The following is an 18,736-nucleotide window of genomic DNA, read 5'->3' as shown; positions in this document are numbered from 1 at the left end:
AGAGATGCAATATCAGACACAATGCACTCAATGGAGCTAGTGACATCACTGTGAGGGGTAGGGTTAGGTTAGGTGAGCACATTAAAAAAGCATTGCATGCATCTCAGTTTGCATCTGCACCGAGTCTGCGTTTTTCACTTTGTACGTGTCATCATAGGAAGAAAGCCCCGCCCATTAGTAACGAGCTCTTTGTCATTGATTTTGAATCTGGCGATATCCGATTGTTAAGTCGTGACGTGTCGGTGATGTATGGATTGCCAATGCAATCTCATGGCAATTCGTGACTTTTTGATTTAGTGGATAACTAGTATGATCTAATTCGTACAATTTAGTACGATTTGCTCATCACCCAATGAAGGTTGGGGTTAGGGGTGGGGTTGTATGCCACACCTCCTTTTTAAAATCCTACATTTTTGTACGACTTAACTCGTACGAATTTGTAAGAATTAGCGACTAAAATTTAAAATACTTACGTTTCCTTGTGAGATCAGGCTAGGATTACTGTTTGCGGGTCTAAGCAGCCACTCATTTGAATTGAGAAAATATTAGTTAATGACCACTGTTTAGTCCTATCACACATTAATTAACAAGTAAATTTTATATAAAATCATGGTGTACAGATCAGTCTCTGGATATGCCAAACATTTGAAATATTTGATTAGACACAAATGTGTATAGTGAGTAGCTCCGTCAAATAGATGATTTCAAAGCTAACTGACATGTCTGAAAAATATACAGAGGGGGTACTTGGACTAGTACACACTGAATACCGACCGAGAAAGGGACAGTCTATAAACACCTAGATTCATGTATAGATATTTAGCACATTTCTCTTAGCTGTGACATAAGATGTGTTCAAGTGACAAGCGGTTCAACACAAACGAGTCCTATTTATGGACCCTGTTTAGGGCCCTATAAAATATCTTGTATTTTTTCCAACAATACAAAATGACCTAAGTACAGCAAACAGACATTAAAGAGCAAAAATACTGCACACTCAGTTCATAATCAGTCTTTTTAGTGCATAATTAGTTAATTTGATGCAGCAAATTGACATTTTTTGCATGCTCCTGATGCTGTAAGTACATTGCCAAATAATTTTGAGTACAGTCTTGCTGGCTTACAATGGCCTTGTTGCACTAGAAATTTATGTTTTGTCATCATTTACTCACTATTCACTTATTCCAAAAGTTTTTTTCTGTTCAACAGAAAAGGAGATATTTTGATAAATGTTGGAAAACAGTAGCCACTGACTGCCACAAGTTTGCTTTTTGGTGTCAATAGGCACCAGTTTCCAGTTTGCGCTCAACAGAAGAGATTTGAAACCACTTTAGGGTGAGTACATTTTAAGTTTTGGGTGAACAATCTGTCTCCTGTTTTCAGAATAAAAGTCCCACATACATAGTACTGTAAGTTACATATACAATTAAAAATAACTAAAGGAGAAAACTAACATCTCACTAACAATGTGGCTTATCAAACACATCTTGATGTATGCAAATTAATAATCCCAGAGTAACATATCAGTTTGTGTATTGGCTAGAGATCTCCTCCTGATGTCTGGATGACATTAAAACATGACCCAAAGTCATGGAAATGCTGAAGGCATGCCCTGTGTCACGCAACAGTCTGCTTTGGGTTCTGATTGGCACTTTGTCCATCTGGGATTTACATGGAGTTTACATGAGAACAATGAAACAATGGTGTCTGAGGCTCACTGTATGCCCATTTCTATATACTGATCTCGTATTAATTGACTATGCCTAGGTATACCCAGATTTTCTTTATAGGATACCTTTAAGTTCACACATACAGTTGATGTCAGAATTATTAGCCCCCTGCTATTTTTTCCCCAATTTCTGTTTAATGGAGAGAACACTTTTCTAAACATAATAGTTTTAATAACTCATTTCTAATAACTGATTTATTTTATCTTTGCCATGATGACAGTAAATAATACTTTACTAGATATTTTTCAAGACACTTCTATACAGCCTAAAGTGACATTTAAAGGCTTAACTAGGTTAATTAGGTTAACTAGGCAGGTTAGAGCAATTAGGCAAGTTATTGTATAACGATGGTTTGTTCTGTAGAATATCGGAAAACAAAATGCTTAAAGACGCTAATAATTAATTATTTTGGTTTGTAAAAAATAAAAACTGCTTTTGTTTTAGCCGAAATAAAACAAGTAAGACTTTCTCCACAAGAAAAAATATTATCAGACATATTGTGAAAAAATCCTTGCTCTGTTAAACATCATTTGGGAAATTAAAAAATAAATAAAAGAAAATTCAAAGGAGGCGCTAATAATTCTGACTTCAACTGTATGTTGGATTTTCTATTGACATTCAGAAGGGTGCTTGACAGCGCCCCCTATTGGGCCACTTCATCCTCAATGACCTCTACTGCTTAGACCTCAATGAGGAGTTTTGAGCAAATTCTGACTATAAGTCAAACCGCCATTAATTCACAAGTATGTAGTCAGGCAAAGGGTACCATATGGGAGAGGGCCTTCTAAACACAACAGATTTGTGTGCATTAAAAACGTACAGCACATTTTAATGTCTATTTATAAGCTTAAAACCCTAAACCAATACATGAAAGCATGCAAATAACACATAAACATATCTGTAAAAACATATCTGTTCATTAACAGTTTCCACATTTTGTGATTCACAGGTGTTTTCTAGTAATTTAGGGTTGTAAATTGCATTGTGGGACGTTGATCTCTGCTCAGTTGACTTTTGATGTTGAAAAACAGTCTAACAAAGTGACTTTTATTGACATTTTAGTGAAATAATATAATGTAAAGCAGGCGATGCAGTGGTGCAGTAGGTAGCATGTTCGCCTCACAGCAAGAAGATCGCTGGGTCGCTGGTTCGATCCTCGGCACAGTTGACGTTTCTGTGTGGAGTTTGCATGTTCTCCCTGTGTTCGCGTGCGTTTCCTCCAGGTGCTCTGGTTTCCCCCACAGTCCAAAGACATGTGGTACAGGTGAATTGGGTAGGCTAAATTGTAGTGTGTGAATGAGTGTGTATTTTTCCCAGAGATGGGTAAAAACTTGCTGGATAAGTTGGCGGTTCATTCTGCTGTGGCAACCCCGGATTAATAAAGGGACTAAGCCGACAAGAAAATGAATGAATGGATATAATGTAAAAATATAGAGATAAATAAGTCTGTAAAATAAAAGCAAATGTGCTCGTTTATTACAAGGTTTTTGTACTGTAATATGCAACACCAACCCAGACATTACATCACTTTAGGCTATTAGAAATGTTAATAAAAGTCACATTTTCAAACTTTAAAATTTGTTGAAAGAAACATCAAGGTCTCATAATGCAGTTCAAAAGCATTAATAAGGAGAAAAAAAAACATGAATAACAAAATATGAAAAATTAATTTACGGATATTTCTTAGTGTCTATAAACAGTCAAAATAATGGCAACCATGCCATAAGACTTCCATTCTGCAGTGCTGCAGGCACAGAGCAGCTGATGTTACCTGCAGCCCCACTGGAGGGCGAATGGGTGCAAATGCCAGCAAACGACAGCTGAGCTCCATTTCCCCTCATGCTGTGTAGCACAGCAGGTGTGTGCATGCAGATCTAATGTAATCTTCTAAGTGGCTTCAAACGGCAGAACATTAGGAAAGATGCATAGGGAACCAGAAGCTCCAAAAATAGCAAGGAAAAGTCTCCATCTTGCTGACAAGAAAGCATAAAAGACTTTAACTCAAACAATTTTCAGCTTCAGATCAAAGCAATGTTAAATCAAATCAAACAAGTGCTCAGATTATAACTGTAAAAAAGCAGTTAGTACTTTAAAAAGTGAGTAAACACATTGCCTCACAAGCTTAAAAAAGTGAGTAAACCCTTTGTAACTTGGAACCATTAAGTTAATGATTTATAATTTTTATATTTATGGTTTACTCTATTTTTTTAATGTAAAGTAAAGAATTTTAGAGCAATGATGGGTTAACTCACTTTAGGTTGACTAATAGCTTTTTACAGTGCACTGCATACAATGCAGGGTTCCACACAATTCACTCATGTTGTCCCAACACAAATATATTAAGTTAGCTTTATATTTTTATATATATATATATATATATATATATATATATATATATATATATATATATATATATATATATATATATATATATAGAGAGAGAGAGTTTTTTTTTCAAATTTAAATGGATTGAACATAAAACAATTAAGTTGTCCTCCAAAAAACTTCAAGAATTGTGTTTAATCAGCTCACTTTAAGTAAGTTTTTTTTTTTGAAGCAGCAAAAATAACTAAATTGTATACATTTCAAGCTTTGGCAGTGTAAATATTGTACAGTCGTGCCAGTAAAGCAATTTTGAATTTAATAAACGACAACCATGACTTCTGAAGTGAGGGAGCTGCTTACAGTATATGTCTTTGCCTGAGTGTCATTGCAATAACACGTATACTGGTAAAAAAAAACAAAAAAACAATTAATCAATTAGACTGCATAAAACTAGATCTACAAAACTGATAAAAGTCAGTCAGTCAGTCAGTCTGTCAGTCAAACAGTCAGTCGACAGAGGCTTCTGGTGGATTTACGAGAGAACATCAGATGCGATAAATAAGTCAGTGAAGATTAAGTCAAGCGGTGGCGCAGTGTGTAGCACTGTCACCTCATAGCAAAAAGGTCGCTGATTCGAGCTTCAGCGGGGTTAGTTGGCATTTCTGTGAAGAGTTTGCATGTTTTCCCAGTGTTTGCATGTTCTCCCATTGTTCTCCCAGTCAACAAAACATGTTTGCATGTTCTCCCAATCTCCCAGGCGTGGGTTTCCTTCGGGTGCTCCAGTTTCCCCCACATGTCCAAAGACATGCACTACAGGTGAATGGAAGCTAAATTGTCCGTAGTGTATGAGTGTGAATAAGAGTGTATGGTTGTTTCCCAGTGATGGGTTGCAGCTGGAAGGGCATACGCTGTGTAAAAAAAACATATGCTGGATAAGTTCATTCTGATGTGGTGACCCCTGATTAATAAAGGGATTAAGCTGAAAATGAATGAATGAATGAATGAAGATTAAGTTAAAAAGAATAATACAAAAAAGATTAACAGGGCACATTTTAAAACCTGTATTTTTTCTGCTGTGGAACTTTACTGTATGTGTAGTTCTGGTTTTGAATAATTATACACAGTTGTATAATGGCATGGGTATACCTATTACAATGTTGAGGTGGTTTTTAAGACATGCCGTTTCCTCGTATTCAAAACTGTTTGAATCATAACGGGTATTTACGGGTATTAACGGGTATTTTTATATTCAAAACTTGGCACGTTCCCTACAGTATGAGGATTGGGTTTATAGTTAGGGTTAGGATAAGGTGATATAATAATACATAATGCCAATGGAGAACCCTCATAAACCACCATAACAAGTGTTTATGTGTGTGTGTGTGTGTGTATACAATGGAAACCAATGAGTTACATTTTGTTTGTTTCATACACACAGGTTTGGAATGTCATCTGTGTAAGTAAATGACAGAAGTTTGTCCTTTAACACCTAAAGCTTGCAAAGAACTTCCAGTCTATGAGTCAAGGCTAGAAAAAAATCTATGGTAAGATAAATTATTTAAAAACACTATCAGTTTCGTCATGGTCAGTGTTCTCGGTAGCCATGGCAAGTCCACATGCATTATTAACATGTGCAGGAACAGTGGTGGCGAAGCTGACGGTACTGCACAGATCAGCCTCTATCCGGCTCTGGGCTTCAAGGGAATTATGGAGCGATCCTGGGGCTAATCATGCTCAATGACAACAAACGGAGGGATTAAAAAAACAAATCACCTTTTTTATTTGGACCATGTAAGTCAACGCAATGGAGGAGTCTTTGCTGACACCGGAGGATGGGAAGAGGCAGAAGCGGGTGAGATTCCGGGTGGCCTCAGGAAACAGCGGGCGGGTTTTGAAGGAGATGTTTAAGGATGAAGGCCCGACTGACTCCCTGGATTCGGACTGCACCAGCAGCTCTGAGGCGGACCGGGCCAGCACTCCATCCACTAGCGGGGAGGCCAACGGACACCTGTGCGGACTCCTGGGCTCCGAGTTGGATGACAGTGGGAGTGAGCCTGATGATTTACTCATGTTTGCTGGAGGAAGAGACAAAGTGTTGCGCACCAAACGAGTCAATATCCTCAGTAAAAACGGGACGGTTCGAGGAGTCAAGCACAAAGTCAGCGCAGGCCAAATACTCTTTGATAACTTGGCTAAAAACAATGGGGTAAGTTATGTGAATTGTGAAAATCTTGAATATTTGCGCTGGCATGTTGTAACCAAACATTGGGTCAATTATATGTAGATTGTTGGTTAAAAAGGGTATAAAGCAAAAACCGAACCCAAAAAAATTAACATGGGTTTGCCTCAATCCTCAGTAAAAACAGGACAGTTCCAGTAGTTTAGAAAGTCAGTGCAGGCCAAATACTCTTTAATAACTTCGATAAAAAATGGGGTAAGTCACTTTTTCAAGCATTGTGAATATCTTTAATATTTGCATTGGCATGTCGTCACCCAATGTTGGGTCAAATATATGGAGAAAACCAATTGTTGGGTTAAAAAACAAAAATGAGCCCAATATTATGTTCGCCCCAATCCTCAGTAAAAATAGGTTGGTGTGAGGAGTCAAGGACAAAGTCAGCGAAGGGCAAATACTCTTTGATAACTTGGGGCAAGTCACTTTAGGGTTTTTCAAGCATCATAACAATCTTAAATATTTGCACTGGCATGTTTTAACCCAACACTGGGTCAAATATATGGAGAAAAACAATTGCATTAAAAAAAAAAGAATAAAAAAACAAAAAAATAAATAAAAACAAATAAACCCAACATTGCGTTTTGTCCTAATATTTAGTAAAAATGGGACAGTTTGAGGAAAAGATGAACAGTTGGGTCAAATATATGGAGAAAACCAATTGCTAAGTTAAATAGAGTATTAAAAACAACAACAACAACAACAAAAATCAACCCTATATTGGGTTTTCCCAACCCCCAGTAAAACAGGACATTTTTAGGAGTCAGCACAAAGTCAGCGCAAGCCAAACTCTTTGATAACTTGACCAAAAACAGTAAGTCACTTAGGGTTTTCAGGCAGCCTGAAAACCTTTAATATTTGCACTGGCATGTTGCAACAAAATGTTGGGTCAAATATATGGAGAAAAACAATCGTTGCGTTAAAAAGAGTTAAAAACAAAACAAACAAACAAAACGGGATGGCCTGAGGAGTCAAGCACAAAGTCAGTACAGGCCAAATACTCTTTGATAACTTGGCCAAAAACACTTAGGGTTTTCAAGTACTGTGAAAACCTTTAATATTTGCATATTTGCATTTTGTGAGCCAACATTGGGTCAAATATATGTAGAAAACCAATCTTTGGGTTAAAAAGAGGTTAAAAAAAAAAAACAAAAAAACAAACTAATCCTCAGTAAAAAAGGATGGTTCAAGGAGTCAAGCACAAAGTCAGCGCAGGCCAAATACTCTTTAGTATCTTTTAACAACTTTTAAAACAATGGGGTAAGTCACTTTAGGGTTTTTTTGAGAATCGTAACAATCTTTATTATTTGGATTGGCATTTTGTAACACAACGTTGGGTCATATATATGGAGAAAACCAATTGTTGGGTTAAAAAGAGTAAAAAAAAAACTACAAAAACATAAAACGAACCCAACAATAGGCTTGTCCCAATCCTCAGTAAAAAGGGACGGTTCAATAAGTCAAGCACAAAGTCATCGCAGGTCAAATACAGAATGGGGTTTTAACCACTTAGGGTTTTTCAAGCATTATGAAAACCTTTAATATTTTGTGAGCAAACGTTGGGTCAAATATATGAAAAAAAAAAACAATCATTGGGTTAAAAGAGTTAAAAAACAAAAACAAAATATGAACCCAATATTGAGTTTGTCTCAATCCTCAGTAAAATGGGATGGTTCAAGTAATCAAGCACAAAGTCAGCGGAGGTCAAATACTCTTTGATAACTTGGCTAAGAACAATGGGGTAAGTCACTTTAGGGTTTTTCAAGCCTCGCAACAATCTTTAATATTTGCACTGGCATGTTGCAACCGAACGTTGAGTCATATACATGGAGAAAACCAATTGTCGGGTTAAAAAGAGTAAAAAATGAACCCAACATTGGGTTTGTCCCAGTCCTTAGTAAAAACGGGACGGTTCGATGAGTTAAACACAAAGTCAGCGCAGGCCAAATACTATTTGATAACTTGGCTAAAAACAATGGGGTAAGTCACTTTAGAGGGTTTTCAAGCATTGTGAAAATCTTTAATCTTTGCACTGGCATGTTGTAACCCACATTAGGTCAAATATATAGTTAAAACTAACCCTAACCCTAACCCCCAGCCCCCCCCATTCATCATTATTATTTTTTTTTTTTAGATTTTGCCATCAGTGCATGATATGCATGTTATGCATGTTACTTTTCAACACAATCAACACAATCAGTCAGTCAAAAGCTTTGAGATGTCTCTCGTGTCCTCGGTAGGGTCAGAGTCTCTTTTTACAGAGTCTGTTCTCTTCTCTCAGGCATTGGCCAGACAATCGAGAAGTCCCACTGAGTGAGATCACTAAACAATTAAAGATTAATGGTGCATTTCTTTAAGTGTTTAGGCTGAGCTAATCATCTTAATGTATTCCCAGGACCTCTGTTTTGTAGTTCAGGACTAAAACAGTTGTTGAAAGTTTATTTCTGATATCAAAGGTAACTGTATACCTTTTTTTTTTAACAAAGGGTAAAAAGTAATGGGTGGGCTTTAAGAAACTCAATGAAAACTGCTTCCTTACATAACTAAATGTTAACGAGACAATGTTAATTAGTTAATGTATAGACAATCACTGAGCACAAATACGAACGCCAAATAAATATTTTTGTGGTCCAATATAAAACCTTGTTAGAAAGAAAAGTTTTCAACAAAGCAACCAGTTTCTTGTTATAAAATCTATCATTCTTGCATTGTCTCATAAAATGTTTCTGCTCACTCCAATTTACTCATAAATGCATTGAAATATAGTTTTCCCCTCCATAACATTATTTCGACCACACATTTTATTACGTTTTTGGGTCAGGGACTACATTTTTTGTGAAATTTTTTTGAGACATACAGTTGAAGACAGAATTATTAGTCCCCCTAATTATTAGTTTATTAGTTAGTTTATAGTTAAAAAATGTAAAACTGCTTTTATTCTAGCCTAAATAAAACAAATAAGACTTTCTGCAAAAGAAAAAAATATTATCAGACATACTGTGAAAATTTCCTTGCTCTGTTAAACATCATTTGGGAAATATTAAAGAAATAAAAATGAATGCAAGGAGGGGCTAATAATTCTGACTTCAACTGTAAGCATTCATAAAATATAATTTTTCATTACTATATTTACCCTTAGGCTAATTAAGCAACCAAACCAAGTATAACATTGTTTTTATAATGACAATACATAAACATCTCCAAGCTTAATTTAAAGGTTTATATAGACAAAGTCCACACAGTTGTAGACAGTTTTTAGTCTTGCGTAGTTTTAAGTTAAAAAATGTTTGATAGTCATTCGTTACATACAGAAAAAGCAACTTGTGTTAGATTCTTTCAATGGCAGTGAGAGTAAAAACACCTTTAATTACTTGTGAACTTGAAACTGACTTGACCTTGACACCAGGTGGGGTCAAGTTCCCCAGTTCTGAGAACAGGTTTAGCATCATCTGTTTGGGAATAACATTTTTGTAGTATATAATATTTAATTCAGACACTTTAACAGTCCTAATGTGTGTGCCCAAATGCATGCAAATTAATTATTAATTTATCAATGATTTACTAACTTTGAATTTAGAATTTATTTAACAGGGACAATGCTCATTAATAAACAGTAAAACTGTAAATAAGCCAGAGTTAGCCACAAGGGCTAATTTTCACCTGTTGCCCACTGCCAGGGGAAATGCAGTCTTAAACGATTTTTAAGATGTCAGATTGGCATTCATATTCCCATATTTTGACATCTGTATTCTGCCTTCTACTTAAATTTATACTTTAAAATAACCACTTGACACTTGTACACAATTAACTTTTAGAGTGTATTTGATAAAAAGGCATTTTCAAGCAAGAAAGAAATTGAAGAGAATTAAAAGAATGAAACTGTGCTTTAATTTTTTGACCATTTGAAATTGTGCCATATAAGTGTATTTTATATTATACCATGGTTTACACCATGGTTTAAAGTGTCAACAGTTTATATAAATATTGTCATTCATATTATTTAGAACAGCAATCATTTGATAAAATATTAAGATTGAGGATCATATTGCATGGCCCAAATTAATCCATCATCTTTGTCTCCACTATTTTAAAACACATGTGGTTTTGCCCATTTGTCAGTAAGACATATTTAAACATATATTATATGATCAGATTTGGTATGACTACTTATCATTTAATGTTTCTAATTTATGTCAGAATAAGTGTTTCCTTCTTGCTTAAATATATGTTACACTAAATAATTCAATCAAATTAATTCAAATCACAGGAGCAAAAAATTTATTTGTAATGCTTTCCAATTGTATAAAGTTACTTTTAACCATTTATAGAGTACTCTGGTTCTCATTGAAATACTCCTTGAAAAAGACCTGGGAATAATACTAGGGGTTATTACAAGACTTTTGAACTTTTATAAAAATTTTTATTACATAATCATTGTAATTTAAACGGTTAACAAGATCCTATAGTAACTTACTGGCAGCAGTTCACCAGTAACTTACTGTAAATCAATTACAGCAAAGATACTGTATTTACATTTGCAGCACCTTTTATCCACTTTATATGTATTTTCAGTATCTACTTTATCTTTACTGTAAAATATACAGTAATTTTCACAGTCAATTACTGGCAGCAGTTTGCCAGTAACTTTCTGTACTGTAAATCAATTACAGTAAAAATACAGTATTTTCATTTGTAGCACCGTTTATCTTGCTTTATATGTATTTTCAGTATCTATTTTATCTGTACTGTAAAACAGGGGTGTTCAAACTCGGTCCTTGAGGGCCAATGTCCTGCAAATTTTAGCTCCAACTTGCCTCAACACACCTGCAAGGATGTTTCTAGAAAGCCTTGTAAGAGCTTGATTAGCTGGCCCAGGTGAGTCTGTTTGCGATTGGAACTTATCTTTGCAGGACACCGGCAGTTTAGACATGCCTGCTGTAAAATGTACAATAATTTTGCACAGTAACTTACTGGCAGCAATTCACCAGTAACTTACTGTACTGTAAATCAATGACAACAAAAATACTGTATTTCTATTTACAGCACTGTTTATCCACTTATACGTTTTTTTTCAGAATCTGTTTTATCTTTACTGTAACATATACAGTAATTTTCATTGTGCAACTTTAAATACAGTGACATACTGCATAACTGTTCAACAGCATACTACAGTTACAGTTAAATACTGTGTAATTAAAAAAAATTGTTAGCAGTGCACCAGGATTTATGGTTCTTTCTCTGATAAAGTGTTAAAATCAACATCAATCAGATGTGGGCAATTATTATTATTAGTAGTACACTTATCCCTCAACCAGAAACATCTGAGTTGCATGTAAAATCGAATAAACTAAATTGTAAATGTTACAGTTGCATAAGACAGTTCCAGGTCCATCCTCTCATCTCACTTCTACATGTGTGAAGGTTGAGTCTATTTCTGTTCTTCGCAAAGAAAGAAAATAAAGCCCATTTTCACACTTCATGAGAGCTGCTTTTCTAAGAAAGCACTGAAGGTCAATCTCAAGAACACTGACTCACAAAATCAATACATGCAGTTCAGCTGCTGCCTCATATTACCTGCTGCAAACCCTGGACAAATACACACTTTGAAGACTAATCGTTTTGCTTTTCCCTTGCAGTTGAAACAGCATTTTTAAAAATCTGATAGTTTTTTTTTCCTCCAATTGTCAGAAAAAAAGAGCCTCTCCTGTCTAACACAAGTGTTTTCTTTGTGTCTCTCAGCCAGAATTGACTCTTGAGTTTGGCCGAATCGTCATCTACACTACCAGTTTTCGAGTGGTCAGGACTACATTCGAGCGGTGTGAGTTAGTCCGCAAGATCTTCCAGAACCACAGGGTGAAGTTCATGGAGAAGAACATTGCTTTGGACAGTGAATATGGGAAGGAGCTGGAGACTCGCTGCAAACGAGTGGGTGAACCTCCCTCGCTGCCTGTGGTCTTCATTGATGGACACTACCTAGGGGTCAGTGCTCAAACTATGCACTTGTCGTGACCTTTGCATTATTGTTTCTGGGTCCAAGCCTCTATTGATTTGAATAGAAAAGGCTTAATAGTCATTTATGGTCACTGTTTAGTCATAACACACATTACAGTCTTCGAAAATATGGCATATACAGGAATCGGAGAGTGAACTTCAATACCTTTTAAGAACTTTAAGACTCTTTCCATTACATTTTAAGACCTCATAGGCTTGAAACTTTAGGTTTCAACCGGTAACATTGCTGTTATTTATTGATGTATAAACTACACAGCACCTCAATAATCGCAGGTTAAATTCAGGAAAACTATAGCATACAACTATACATTGTACAATCAAGAATTATACAAAACGTTATTTTTTATTACTTTTTTTATTACTTTTTAAGGGCTTTAATTACTCTAAATAGTTTAAAAATGTTTTGGTACAGTTTAAGACCCCGCGTACCAGTGGCGGACTTAGGGCCTATTTACACTATGCCATCCGTACCGTGCCCAGGCCCGTTTCCCAGATCGTTTGAGAAGTGTGAGTGCGCTGAACTGGGCTCAAGCATTGTTAACTTGGGGGAGACAGGAGGGGGTGACAAGCGTGCTTTGGCCCAGTTTGAAGCAACTGTACTTAGTGTGAGTACGGCCTTAAGCAAAGGCAGTATGGGCAATCACCTATAGGGCGGCATCTTGCTTTGGGCGGCAAGAGGAGATGGTGCACATGTCCCGTAGTAAAAACACTGAGATATGATTTACTTTATGCAGGTGTATTAATTTAGAGTGGCAATCGCAGAACAAAGACGTTAAGGTCTATTTACATTTGTCGTCTTTTGCATGTGCAAGGTTGTTATTCTCTATATGCAACAAAAACAATGCTGCTGAAAGCAAACTGACGCATACGTGTAGAAAGCCTAAGACAACAGATAATTCTAAAAAACATTTATTTTTTTGTATTCTATAGAATTGTCATGATTAATATTCATGCAAAAGATTTAAGTGATCTTAGCATAACACTCCAGTTGTAACATTGTTTTCCAGTAACATTTAGAATTGATTTTTGTTATTTAATAAGTATTATAATATTATATAGCATATAATAATAATTTTATAATATTTATTGAAAAATAACTATTACAACTGGCGAGGCAGTGGCGCAGTAGGTAGTGCTGTCACCTCACAGCAAGAAGGTCGCTGGGTCAAACCTCGGCTCAGTTGGCGTTTTTGTGTGGAGTTTGCATGTTCTCCCTGCCTTCGCGTGGGTTTCCTCCGGTTTCCCCCACAGTCCAAAGACATGCGGTACAGGTGAATTGGGTAGGCTAAATTGTCCGTAGTGTATGAGTGTGTGTGTGGCTGTTTCCCAGAGATGGGTTGCGGCTGGAAGGGCATCCGATGTGTAAAAACTTGCTGGATAAGTTGGTGGTTCATTCCGCTGTGGCGACCTAGGATTAATAAAGGGACTAAGCTGACAAGAAAATGAATGAATGAATGAACTATTACAACTATTAATAGCTATATATAATTTTGGGAGGGGGTGGGGGTGGAAGGGGGTATGGAGTGGTTCGCCCAGGGTGCCATTTAAACTAGAACCGCAAATGCCGCGGACACCCTGTAAAAAAATCATGGTGTCATTACTGTCTCTGGACTTGCTTCATCTCAGACAGTGATAATTGAAAGATTTATAAAAGATGAATCATTGTCTGACTGACCATCTGTGATTAGGCATGGATGCAAACATTACAGCACACTTTGACTGTAGGCTATATTAGACTCCTTCTAGAATTTTTGGTCAATTTCAAGCACTTTACACTCATTTTCCATAAGCTGGAATGACATACAACAAATTTATAATTTATGTTGAACTGAAACAATTGTTAATATAAACTAATATAAAATGTCAGAGGGAACATTTGATTATGTTAGTTATTAGTTAACTTATTATTGAAAATTTAAAACCATAAAAGTTGACATTTTCCACCATATTGTACCTTAGCTCAAAATGCAAACCAGGTAGCTACACGCCATTGTTAGAAGTATTTTATGCATTTTCATCATATTATAGTTTTTTTTAAGTGAATGAAAAATTCACTGATATATCACAATAACAGAGTTGACGTAATTAATCTACTATCGCTGTATCCTAAACATTTTGTACAAATTTGCCGCCAGAAGAAGTGATATCACTTGGAGCCAGTCACATGCTTTTTTAATCAGTGCTTTACAGATAGTTATGCCATTTAAAACCTACTGCATTTAAAAAGGTTGACCAGCACAAATTGACAGAGACAAAAGGTATTTATTTTACTACTGGAATTACAAATAATTGAGAAAATAGCTGTTTTATAGAAATGTTTGACTAAAGACACCAAAAAGATAAAAATTAGACATAACAATTCCATGAAAATTGAAGCTGAATGCATGATTTAGTAGGTTGAGAGTCAAAAATAGGTATAATGGGAGTCTTAAAGGTAATTTTTCATGACCACTTTTTTTTTTTTTAGTTTCCTTTGTTTTATTATTCAAAATGGTTTCATTAAAGTTCTTGTTTTTGAAAAATATTAGTTTTTTTTTTTGGAGACTCAAAATGTACCAGCAATACTACAATAACCCTTTAGTACCATTTGCTGCATCCGATAAAGCGTTTGGACTCAGAAACCTGTGACATCAGATTTAATGAAGAATTGCTGCATAACCATTGCAAGATTCACCCAATACTCAAATCTGAATAATCTGATTTGCATGTTTTGCACATTCAGGGTGCAGAGAAAATACTCGCTATGAATGAATTAGGGGAGCTTCAGGATCTCCTCACCAAAATTGAGGTAAATGTTGAACATTTTACATCAGTGCACTGTAAACTAATAGCCTACATAGATGTATTTTTTAACCTTAGAAAGACACTGGTTGCTCAAATGAAGTATAAAAGATTAAATTTGGACTGGTATATTGTCAGTTTATTCTGTAAAGGAAAACAGAACCAGTTAGGATAAAGGTCCATCATTGCAGCACCTTAACACTTCACATCACACACATAAATATGTCAGCCATTATTATTATTTATATTACATTTCTGAATTTGAAAGACACTGAATTTTCTGGTTTCTCAAACATGTAGTAAAGTTAGTAATAATCTATAGTAATATAATAGTAATATGTACACTATGTACACTGGGAGCTTCTGTAGCCAAAACAAATTCCTTGTGTTTGTGAAGCACACTTGTGAACAAAACTGATTCTGATTATCTATAATTAATAGTAATAATCTAATGGTAATCAGTAAGTAATATGAATAATGAATTTATAATGTTTAATGTTTTGGCCAGTTTGTGGCTAATTTATATTAATGGGTACAATCTCATTCAGGTTGGAGGTAAAGCTTCATGCTAACTTATAATAATTTCTTGTCAAACATTTTATTATTTTTGTAAACTGTATAAATCCATAGTAAATGTCTCATTTACATTTTCCTGACATTGGGTTGATAGTTCACACATTTATTCCCATAAAAAATAGTCATACAAATTTAATTAAACAAGAAACTAAAGTCGAAAGTATTATTTATTTAAAACACTTCATCATCTTCTTACCATTTACACTGTATAAATCACCACTGTGTAGATACAGTTTCCAGAAACACTTGGTTGAATATTTACACATATGGTCCTATGAATAATTACAAATGCTTAATAACAATAAATTAAAAAACAAATAGAATATTTTATTTTTTAAACAATAAATTTAATAATAATAGCAAAAATAAAAACAATTTTAGTACAACACTTGGTTTATAAATTATGCTAGGCAATTTTATTTATATAGCACATTTCATATACAGTAGTAATACAAAATGCTTTACATAAATAAGAATAAAAGAAACATAACAGTCTGAGAAATAAAAACAACAATTAATAAAAATGATTAGTGCATATTTACATATATTAGAAAAGTATTTACATAAAATACATTTTACAATTCAAATTTCATATACACATTTTACATACAGTTGAAGTCAGAATTATTAGCCCCTTTGTTAATTTTTTCCCCCAATTTCTGTTTAATGGAGAGCAGATATTTTTTTCAACACATTTTTAAAAACAATAGTTTTAGTAACTCATTTCTAATCACAGATTTCTTTTATTTTTGCCATGAAGACAGTACATCATATTTCACTAGATATTTTTCAAGATAAAAGTATACAGCTTAAAGTAACATTTAAAGGCTTAACTAGGTAAATTAGGCAGGTTAGGGTGATTAGGCAAGTTATTGTATAACAATGGTTTGTTCTGTAAACATTCGAAAAAATATTGCTTAAGGGGACTAATAATATTGTAAAAACGTAAAATGTTTAAAAAGCCAAAATAAAACAAGACTTTTTTCAAAAGAACAAATATTATAGGAAATACTGTGAAAAAATTCTTGCTCTGTTAAATATAATTTGGGCAATATTTGAAATAAATAAAAAATATCACAAAAGCGTTAATAATTTTGACTTCAACTGTACATTGTAAACATGCAGAAGCAGTGTGTTCAGGTCAGGGTTTTATTCTCTGTGTCTGTGTGTGTGTTGGCAGAGGGTTCAGCACCTCGACACATGCCAGACGTGTGGAGGATTCGCCTTCGTCCCGTGTCCAATGTGCCATGGCAGCAAAATGTCTGTGTTTCGCAACTGCTTCACCGACTCCTTCAAAGCGCTGAAGTGCACAGCATGCAACGAGAACGGACTCCAGCCCTGCTCCAGCTGTTCTCACTAAGATCCTCTTCAAGTGCCTGCAAACCCCTTCTCAGCACCACCTCCACCCCATAAGCCATGTAGAAAACAAAGAACTGCAATTTGTGAATAAACTTTTTTTTATTTGGAAAACTCAATTGCGTGTCCACAGATGTAGTTTGTATCTTATTTGTTATGATTAATTATTACAGCGCAGGGTTTTTGTCACATGCCAACAGATGTCTGGCAACATTTCTCAGTCCGACAGCATGGACACTGTCTGTCACTGTAAATAAATACAGCAATTAATTAAATGAACTAGTGGTTCAGAGAGACATATCATCTTTCTGAGCCCTATGATCTCAGCATGAGCCAAAATTCAAAGTGTTATCTGGTGAACATCAGAGCAAGCAGAGCTGTTCCCGATAGAGAAAAGCTCAGGAGTGACTGCAAAAAATTTTATAAAAATAAATAAATAAATATACAAATAAAGGACAAATATGTGCATTTTTTTTAAATACATAATATCATATAAATATTAAAAAACAAATTATATGAATAATGGAAAATATGAATAATAACATTTTTAAACACAAATTCTCACTCTAAATGTCAGAACATGCTATAATGTTTAAAAATATAATAAAATGAAGAATTATTATTAATTTAAACAAAAATTGTTTAATAAACAATACCAGACTCATTTTAACAAAAATATTTTTACAAAATTAATAGGCTCAAATAAAATATTGAAATAAAAAATTATCTAAATCTACACAATTTAATTGTTTGTAAATATATAGTTAAAAAATTACAAATATGTAATAACTTCAAGAACGATAAAAGTATAAATATTAGTTTTATTCAAATTTTGCAATAAGTTTGATAGTAATGTTGTTTTTGTTGTTGTTAATGTAATTACATACATACATACACAACCACAATATATTTATATTTAATTAAATAATGTATAATATTAAAATTAAATATTTTGATTAAAAAAAACAATTACAAAAAACAAATGATAAATAAATTGATAGATAGATCGATAGATAGATAAATAGATCCATTCATTCATCCAACCAATCAGGGATTTCTAGTTATGTATAGTATTTAATTAATACATAATATCATCCAAATATTGAAAAAACTTAAATAAAAAAATAATAAATAATACTATAATTGTTTTAAAATGTAAATTATTTCCTAATTTAAATAAATGTAATAAAAAAATATTTGACTCATTCCAAATGTCAAAATTTTAGCAAAAATAATTTACAAAATAAATATGCTTAAATAAAATATTTAAATATACATAAATCTAAATCTACACAATTTCTTTGTATTATATTGCAAAAAATATGTAATAACTTTAGGAACGATAAGAATATAAATATTATTTTTATTCAAAATATGCAATAATTCTATAATAATGTTGTTTATGTTGTTGTTAATGTGTATACATACATACAAAACCACAACATATTTATATTTAATTAAATGATTTATAATAATTAAATAAAATATAATTATATAATAACAAACAACAATTGATAGATAGATCTTTGTACAGTATTTAATTAATACATAATATCATACAAATATTTAAAACAAACTTAATTAAATCAAACATTTATGAATTTTGTTTTTATCTTTTTAAATAAAAATTCTCTCTCAATGTCAAAACTTTAATATTAAGAATACTAGTATTGTTTTAAAATGTGTACATTACTTCCTTATTTAAACAAATATCATTTAAAAA

General features: G+C 33.8%; 1 protein-coding gene across 2 annotated transcripts; it reads left to right on the top strand.

Moving 5' to 3' along the window:
* The first annotated feature begins 343 nt into the window (after window positions 1–343).
* grxcr1a (glutaredoxin and cysteine rich domain containing 1 a) lies at window positions 344–17,132 on the top strand. 2 transcript variants are annotated; one of them, XM_073922207.1, is made up of 5 exons: window positions 344–1,335; window positions 5,494–6,261; window positions 12,028–12,267; window positions 15,023–15,088; window positions 16,838–17,132. In XM_073922207.1, exons 2-5 carry the CDS (start codon window positions 5,860–5,862, stop codon window positions 17,015–17,017), a joined length of 888 nt encoding a protein of 295 aa, XP_073778308.1. In that variant the 5' UTR covers window positions 344–1,335; window positions 5,494–5,859; the 3' UTR covers window positions 17,018–17,132. The 2 variants fall into 2 exon arrangements, with proteins under 2 accessions (XP_073778308.1, XP_073778310.1); XM_073922209.1 differs by lacking the exon at window positions 344–1,335 and having other exon boundaries at window positions 4,290–6,261.
* Window positions 17,133–18,736: the final 1,604 nt, after the last annotated feature.

Source organism: Danio rerio, chromosome 14 (genome assembly GCF_049306965.1).
Source record: "Danio rerio strain Tuebingen ecotype United States chromosome 14, GRCz12tu, whole genome shotgun sequence".
In the NCBI taxonomy this organism is placed as follows: Eukaryota; Metazoa; Chordata; class Actinopteri; order Cypriniformes; family Danionidae; genus Danio; species Danio rerio.
This window is presented reverse-complemented; position numbering and strand designations above follow the sequence as displayed.